This window comes from Poecilia formosa, unplaced genomic scaffold (genome assembly GCF_000485575.1).
Source record: "Poecilia formosa unplaced genomic scaffold, Poecilia_formosa-5.1.2 Scaffold589, whole genome shotgun sequence".
In the NCBI taxonomy this organism is placed as follows: Eukaryota; Metazoa; Chordata; class Actinopteri; order Cyprinodontiformes; family Poeciliidae; genus Poecilia; species Poecilia formosa.
The window spans coordinates 214,581-223,868 of NW_006800528.1; the positions used below are offsets into that span (position 1 = coordinate 214,581).

The window sequence follows — 9,288 nt, forward strand, 5'->3', positions numbered from 1 at the left end:
AAAGAGGAACTATAAAGTTTCCCTCTCCGTCTAGAAATCAGTAAACACAAAAACATCTCTATAAACAAATAGTATAAACTAGAGGTGTGTCGATTGATCGGCCAATTTCCATGAAAAACTGTATGATGGGTGATAGCCGATCACTGTCTCTTGTTGCCGATCTCCAAAACCATCACCTGCATCTCACTTCGCAGCCTGCATGTGCAGCTATCTCCTCTTTCCTTCTCACTGCGCAAGTGCTCAGCAATAAATCCTAAGTGATGTGGAGAGGAACTATAACGCTCTGAGAGTGAATGGGGAAGTTTGCGTGTTCCGCTGAAGAAATACCTCGGGGGTGAAGCATGTCTAAATGCATCAACACAACAAATCTAATATGACGTTTAAAAAACAAACATTTGACGGAGTTTGGCTACATCAAAGATCACTGCAGGAAAAAAAAAAAAAAAAAAGGGGGCCGGGGGGGCATCCAGAGCGGCCAATAAAGCAGCACACATCTACCAACACTCACCCAGAAGAGCATCACGGTCAGAAAGCTAAACAAAACAGCTAGCCAAGCTCTCGGGAAGTTTTGATTCAGTAACTCAATATTGTTTATTTTGATGCAGCCTGCATTTGACTCTGAATGAATATTTTGTTTTTCTTGACATTATTTGATATACGCAGTGTTGTGAGATTTATCTGACTTATGCATAATTTAAGCTGTTGAGAGCCTTACTGTTAAATATTATTTTACTGCAGGTTTTTCAGTTGTCCTTTTGATTGAATAGTTGTAGTATTGTGCCTGGAAATATTTAGTAATTCATGTCTAAATTAGGTGAATTTATTGCCAGATCATTTTTCCATTTTGCCAGATCATGTAACAGCATTTATACCTAAGGCGAAAAATTAACAGCCAATCCAGGTGATCGGCAGAGATCGGCCTCATGGGTGATCGGTATTGGAATCGGCAGCAAAAAACCTGATCAGAGCATCCCTAGTATAAACATAGGACAGAAAGCCTTGTATCAAGACAATGTAAAATTTTTAGCAAAAGAAAGCATATTGAAAAAGAAATCAATTGAGAAAAAAATTTGAAGAAGAAAATAAACTGATTTGAACTGGTTATATTTTAAAGACTATTATTATCCTCAGCTTCATTCTCTGCATCCATGTTATCGTCCATCAGGGCTCGTGGATTATCAAGGTCATATTGTGGCTCAGATATTTAAGGTTGAACAACTTGCTGTGGTTCAAATAGCTCTTGCTGGTTTCACTTAAACTCTCTCTCAGACACTCACACACATTCTCACCAGCTTTAGCTCCTTTTTCAGTAACATCACGGTTTTCAATGTTCCATGAGTCATTAGCTGCTTTTAATCATATTATAATATCTAATTGTGTCACTTAACAGCACATAAGCTGCAAACCCACCAGGCAGGTCATGTGTTTATCACAGAGCTGAGAAGCAGCTGAAAGGAAGTTACACAAAAAAGGTGTGAAAAAATTTTTAAAATTATGCAGCAAAAAACGAGAAATTTAAGAGTCAGAAAGAAACTGCTGACAAAAACTCAGATTCACATTAACATATTTCTTTACAACATGCAATATTTGTTTAAAGTCGCAGTATTTTCATAACCACATACAGAGTTTTGTTCATGAAACAAGTTGAAATGTCTGTTCAGTGGACAGGAAATAAAACCCACCAACTGCTGCGGTCAAAGCTGCTGCTGCTGCTGTGAAGTTTGTGTAAAAGGGAAGGAAACACACAGCTATACTGAGAAGCATAAAACATGCTGGTGTCATTTATGTGTGGCAGATGTAACGTCTTCATACTTATAGATAAAACAACGTAGAAACCTTTCTGATGAGCAGAAGGTATGGATGTGAGGATGGAGAACGCTCTGCTCTGCATGCTGGGATTTTTCNGATCAGAGCATCCCTAGTATAAACATAGGACAGAAAGCCTTGTATCAAGACAATGTAAAATTTTTAGCAAAAGAAAGCATATTGAAAAAGAAATCGATTGAGAAAAAATTTGAAGAAAATAAACTGATTTGAACCAGTTATATTTTAAAGACTATTATTATCCTCAGCTTCATTCTCTGCATCCATGTTATCGTCCATCAGGGCTGGTGGATCATCAAGAACATATTGTGGCTCAGATATTTAAGGTTGAATAACTTGCTGTGGTTCAAGTAGCTCTTGTTGGTTTCACTTAACTCTCTCTCAGACACTCACACACATTCTCACCAGATTCAGCTCCTTATTCAGTAACATCGTGGTTTTCAATGTCCCTTGAGTCATTAGCTGCTTTTAATCACATTATAATATCTAATTGTGTTACTTAACAGCACATAAGCTGCAAACCCACCAGGCAGGTCATTTGTTTATCACTGAGCTGAGAAGCAGCTGACAGGAAGTTACACCAAAAAAATGTGAAAAAAATGTAAAATCATGCAGCACAAAACGAGAAATTTAAGAGTCAGAAAGAAACTGCTGACAAAAACTCAGATTCACATCAAGGCCTTTCTTTACAACATGCAATATTTGTTTAAAGTCGCAGTATTTTTATAACCACATACAGAGTTTTGTTCATGAAACAGGTTGAAATGTCTGTTCAGTGGACAGGAAATAAAACCCACCAAATGCTGCGGTCAAAGCTGCTGCTGTTGCTCTGAAGTTTGTGTAAAAAGGGAAGGAAACACACAGCTATACTGAGAAGCATAAAACATGCTGGTGTCATTTATGTGTGGCAGAAGTAACTTCTGCTTCATACTTATAGATAAAACAACGTAGAAACCTTTCTGAGGAGCAGAAGGTCTGGATGGAGAACGCTCTGCTCTGCATGCTGGGATTTTTCTGTAAGTTCATCACTGACTTCATGTTCAATGATCAAAATGTTTCTGCATGAAGGAAAAAGAGTTCATCTCTATTTGATCTGTTTCTCTGTCATCTTGACAAGAAGCGATGTGTGTTTCTATGATTAACTCTGACCAGAGGTTTTATATAAATGCTTTTTGATTTTCTCTCCCTGCCTTTATTTCTAAAACCAAAGTAGTTTTACCTGAAATGTTGCTATTGTTCAAATGTTTGTTGTGAATTTTTTTCTGTCAGTTTGATCGTATCTGATCAACTTTAATTCTTCATTGCAGTGATCAGTGACCTCATGTATGTTCATGCTGATGGTGAGAATCTTTTCTTTTTTAATAGTTTTTTTTTCAGTGTCTCATACATAAATAACTAACCAAATAATTATACCTTTTAACTGAATATATATATTTTATATTAATTGTAGTGGTTAGATGATCAGAATAACTCAACAACATTGGATTCATTTTTGTTGAATTTATACTTTTAAGCAAAAAAATACTAATTGCAGATTAGGTTGTTTCTCCTTTTGATCATCTCATCAGGTCAGAGTGAGTAAGAACAAGAGATCAGATAAAGAGGAAGTAGAAACGGCCTTATCAGTAAAAAAGTCATCGTCATTCTGGTTTCAAGCACAAACTGTTCAATGTGTTTATTCCTGGTCTCTCCAGTAGTTACATGGAGTTATCATGTCCATAAGAAGCTTAAAACTGAACATTGACATGTGAGGAAACTTAGAGGAGAAACATTTGAGCTAAACCTGAAAACTGAAAGCTTTTCTCTCTTCAGCGCCATCTGTAGGCAAAAAGTTCATGTGGACAATAAAATTACTTATTTCATTTTTCTTTACACTCAGATTTATTAATCTCATTAGTTAAATGTTTTGCTGACCTGAAACATTGAGTTAATGTTTTTTTAATTGTAAAGATGCAGTTTTACTTTTTTTTATAATTCCAAACAGGAACAAAAATCAGCTGCTGTTATAATGGATTAGACTTTCTTGGACAAGATCAATATTTGACTATTAATTTCTATATTTAAAACTATTATTGTGGCATATTCTGTCCTCTACAGAATCAGTTTACTTTAGTACCCTTGAAACGTGAAAAGTTTCTGAAAATTATTTTGTTGTGCTTCTTCATCCTAACTGACCTAAAAGACAAAATGACTAAGATACATTCAGTGATTTAGTCATTTCTTTCCAAAAATCTGTAGTTTGTTGGATAGACTGTATTTACCATTATTTTTTTTTTTAAATGGTACATTTTTAAAATGTCCAACTTGTTTAAGACTTGCTCTGGATTTAAAAGTTAAACTGATTAGTCACATTGTTGAGAAATCTTCCAAATATAAGTGATGGTAAGTGTTTTATTGTTTTTTTTTTGTTTGTTTTTTTGTTTTTTTACAGAAACAGACGTCACTCTTACAGCAGACAAAACAACCATACCAGCAGGGGGCAGTGTGACAGTGAACTGTAATGTGGAGAAACCTGCTGGTTCATCATATGAACTCTGTAGACGAACCTCATCCACAGGTCTGACTAAATCAGAGTTTAGGTCAGATGGAGTTTTCAATATAAGAAAAGGAGGATTCTACAGCTGCAGAACTGAAAATAAAGAAAGCTTGACTTCGGAGAGTAAAGAAATCTTAATTTTTGAGAAAGTTGAGTTTAAATATGTAATTGACATGAAATAGCAGACTTTCTGAGGATTAATTTAGATCAGTTCTTAATTTTTAACTTCTGGAAGTTGAATTTTATGAAATAAATCAAACTCATTCATCTTCTATTTACGTTTCAGGCACTTTCTAGTTTTTAATTTAAGGATGATAATAGTTTCTGTTTTTATTGCATTTTTTAATAGTTTCCGGCACAGCCTCAGTGACTCTGCAACACAGCTGGTCTCCGATATACAGAGGAGAGACGGTCACTCTGAGATGTGAGATCCAGAAAGATGAAGGACCTCAGTGGGCGTATTATTGGAGCATTAACAGTGGAAACCCTACACCATCCAATGAATTCAAGATCAACACAGATACTGAGTCCTACAGTGGAGAATATCAGTGTTCGGGTAGAAGAAACAATCAGCTAACAGAATGGAGTGATGCCTTCAGACTGCCAGCTTTATGTGAGTCAGACTGATCTGCATTCATACTGAGAATGTTCTGTCTTTAGTTTACTGATCTACATAAACAAACCAGAANAAAAAATACTAATTGCAGATTAGGTTGTTTCTCCTTTTGATCATCTCATCAGGTCAGAGTGAGTAAGAACAAGAGATCAGATAAAGAGGAAGTAGAAACGACCTTATCAGTAAAAAAGTCATCGTCATTCTGGTTTCAAGCACAAACTGTTCAATGTGTTTATTCCTGGTCTCTCCAGTAGTTACATGGAGTTATCATGTCCATAAGAAGCTTAAAACTGAACATTGACATGAGAGGAAACTTAGAGGAGAAACATTTGAGCTAAACCTGAAAACTGAAAGCTTTTCTCTCTTCAGCGCCATCTGGAGGCAAAAAGTTCATGTGGCCAATAAAATTACTTATTTCATTTTCCTTTACACTCAGATTTATTAATCTCATTAGTTAAATGTTTTGCTGACCTGAAACATTGAGTTAATGTTTTTTTTAATTGTAAACATGCAGTTTTACTTTTTTTATAATTCTAAACAGGAACAAAAATCAGCTGCTGTTATAGTGAATTAGACTTTTTTGGACAAGATCAATATTTGACTATTAATTTCTATATTTAAAACTATTATTTTGGCATATTCTGTCCTCTACAGAATCAGTTTACTTTAGTACCCTTGAAACGTGAAAAGTTTCTGAAAATTATTTTGTTGTGATTCTTCATCCTAACTGACCTAAAAGACAAAATCACTAAGATACATTCAGTGATTTAGTCATTTCTTTCCAAAAATCTGTAGTTTGTTGGATAGACTGTATTTACCATTATTTTTTATTAATGGTACATTTTTAAAATGTCCAACTTGTTTAAGACTTGCTCTGGATTTAAAAGTTAAACTGATTAGTCACGTTGTTGAGAAATCTTCCAAATATAAGTGATGGTAAGTGGGTTTTTTGTGTTTTGTTTTGTTTTTTTTTTGTTTTTTTTACAGAAACAGACGTCACTCTGACAGCAGACAAAACCACCATACCAGCAGGGGGCAGTGTGACAGTGAACTGTACTGTGCAGAAACCTGCTGGTTCATCATATGAACTCTGTAGACGAACCTCATCCACAGGTCTGACTAAATCAGAGTTTAGGTCAGATGGAGTTTTCAATATAAGAAAAGGAGGATTCTACAGCTGCAGAACTGAAAATAAAGAAAGCTTGACTTCGGAGAGTAAAGAAATCTTAATTTTTGAGAAAGTTGAGTTTAAATATGCAATTGACATGAAATAGCAGACTTTCTGAGGATTAATTTAGATCAGTTCTTAATTTTTAACTTCTGGAAGTTGAATTTTATGAAATAAATCAAACTCATTCATCTTCTATTTACGTTTCAGGCACTTTCTAGTTTTTAATTTAAGGATGATAATAGTTTCTGTTTTTATTGCATTTTTTAATAGTTTCCAGCACAGCCTCAGTGACTCTGCAACACAGCTGGTCTCCGATATACAGAGGAGAGACGGTCACTCTGAGATGTGAGATCCAGAAAGATGAAGGACCTCAGTGGACGTATTATTGGAGCATTAACAGTGAAGACCCTACACCATCCAATGAATACAGGATCAACACATCTACTATGGCCTACAGTGGAGAATACCAGTGTTCGGGTAGAAGAGACCATCAGCTAACAGAATGGAGTGGTACCTTCAGACTGCCAGCTTTATGTGAGTCAGACTGATCTGCATTCATACTGAGAATGTTCTGTCTTTAGTTTACTGATCTACATAAACAAACCAGAACAGGAAGCATTTCTGATCCAGGATCCTCATGAAGCTCTCTCGTGATTTCTCTGGTAAACATCAGATATTGAACTGAACTGTAGCATTACTGGAAAATAGAGAGAGAATAATAATAATAATAATAATAATAATAATAATAAGGATTAGAAAACATTTTGGAGAACTGTGTCTGTTTTAAAAACTAAACAGATGCAAAGAGAGGAGAGTTAAGATGAACTCTGTAGTTAAAGATAAACACTGAATCAGATTTAGCATCACATCGCAGCAACAAACTGTCTACTGGACAAGATGTTAAAGAACAACGGGATATATTATGTTATATTATGGTTTCTCTCCAGTATGAAATGTATCATATTTAAATGTATATTAACTGAGTTCAACACTAATCGACACCACTAACTGAAATAGTTACATATTTAATCACTCTCATGTTTATAAACAAGATTTACTAGCAGATGTCAGATAAATGATTTTATTATAATTAATACATTTCTGACAGTACAAGAAGATTGTGCAGTGATCCTATAAGCAGCAACATGATGAAAACATTTCCAGATTCTGTGATTTTCTTGAGTTTTTTCAGTCTGATGTTAAAAACTCTTCCTGAGTCGTTCAGTCTGGACCTTCATCCTTCTGGACCTCCTGGTTGATAAATACACAAGTAGCTTTACAAATTGTAAGACAGAACTTAATTATTAATGCAGGTTTGAGATTATGCTTACAATAACGAAATGTCTTTCATTTTATTATTATTGTATATTTTTAAGATATAATTTAATTCATATTCATCATATGATGGTAAATCTGACCTGTCAATCATGTTTAGGCTTCATTATTTGTGTTTGGTTCTAAAAGGTGAATACGTGATTTATAGTAACAACATAATATTTCTTTAAGCAATAATCTGAATATTTAATTGTATTTATGTTTTGCCACAACAGCTGATAAACCCAAAGCCACAGTAACACCAGAGAAAATATTCCTGCCAGCAGGGGGCAGTGTGACACTGACCTGCTCTGGTTTTAACTCTGACGGCTGGAAGTTTGACTGGTTCAGACAAAACTCAGAGTCTTCTACAGCTCAGCTCATCAGAAACAATGAACCAGATGGATTCCTCAGTGTCTCAGATGAAGGTGTTTACAGCTGCAGAGGAGGAAGAGGAGATCCAGTTTTCTACACTGAATACAGCAATGAAGTCGACGTTAAAACTGGTGAGAAAGACATTAGCATCTTCAAGCTTTGGATGATTTTAAACTGATTCTTAGATCAGGTGTTACAAAAAGGAATATCTAGGCTGAGATTAGATATTTACAGCTGACAGTATCCTGGTATGGAAAGTATTTGTTAGATTTACGGATTTTAAATTAATGACTTCTTTTCTATATTATTCATGATAATTCATTGTCTTGTAAAATTAACTTATGTTTTGTGCATTTTCAATGATTTCGTTTAATTGAACGTTTTTTGTAATCTTAACCCTTGAACTTAAGGGTTAATAAATTTAACCTGACTTAGCAGGAAACGTTTTATTTTCTAACCACAGATTTCTTTCTCTGAACAGTCTCCATTTATGTGACCCTGAAACCCAACTGGCCTCATATATTCAGTGGAGAGACGGTCACTCTGACATGTGAGATCAGAGGAGGAGGAGAAACTCAGTGGACGTATGAATGGAGGACAAATGACCAAAACTCTCCAACATCCAGTGAATATAGAATCAACGACGTTACTGAGTCTGACAGCGGAGAATACAGCTGTAGAGGAAGAGGAAACCATCAGTTCACACAATGGAGTGATAATTACTCATTAACTGTTTGTAAGTAGATAATCTATCGTAGATATGAAATAATTATTTACAATGTTTCATTAAGTTACATCTAATCGGTTCACTTAAAAAAAAACATTAAGCTCTCATGGTGTTCACTAAAGTTCACTTCTGTTATATTTCATAATGTATTTAAGATGCAGATTACAGTATTTTCTGTTTAGACTTTTAAACCAGCTCTACTTTGATGCTGCTGGGCAGCCAGACTTCGTTTTAACCTTTTTAGCATCCTGTCAGCACAGATTAGATCCATATATTTATATTCACTTTAACAGGCTGATGCTGAAAGATGAAGATTTATTAGAAAATGAAAAGGAAAACAAACTCAATGCCCAAAGTTTCTTTTGTTCAATTCTATGGAAATAAATAATAAATCAAAATTACCTTTTTATAATTTTGGATTTAAGATGAAGAATATATTACAATTGTTGTGTTTAATAAAAAAAAGAAGCCAAACCTGGTAGAAAAACAAAAATACTGAAATTAGAAAGTCTGGAGGATGTTTGAACACAATCAGTTTTAAACTGATCAGAAATTTAGCTTTCTTGGAAGGACAGTATAGAGAATGAATGATTAGACCAAGACTTTTGCACAATACTGTCTCTATTTTAGTAAAATGTCTCTCATATAAAATCCCTCCATCCTCCAATGAGCCAATAAAAGCTGATAGGAGGCAGATTGTGATTCTCTGGTCCTGCTGCAGTTTT

The 9,288-nt window shown here is 34.8% G+C and overlaps 1 protein-coding gene across 1 annotated transcript in view; it reads left to right on the top strand.

Moving 5' to 3' along the window:
• Positions 1–3,145: 3,145 nt before the first annotated feature.
• The window catches only part of LOC103129898 (basement membrane-specific heparan sulfate proteoglycan core protein-like), a 17,138-nt gene continuing 10,995 nt past the window's right edge, over positions 3,146–9,288 (top strand). Inside the window, exons 1-6 of the mRNA XM_016665484.1 lie at positions 3,146–3,164; positions 4,710–4,916; positions 5,964–6,089; positions 6,418–6,681; positions 7,698–7,967; positions 8,318–8,572. Coding sequence (XP_016520970.1) covers positions 3,146–3,164; positions 4,710–4,916; positions 5,964–6,089; positions 6,418–6,681; positions 7,698–7,967; positions 8,318–8,572 — 1,141 coding nt within the window. The remainder of the gene's footprint in view (positions 3,165–4,709; positions 4,917–5,963; positions 6,090–6,417; positions 6,682–7,697; positions 7,968–8,317; positions 8,573–9,288) is intronic.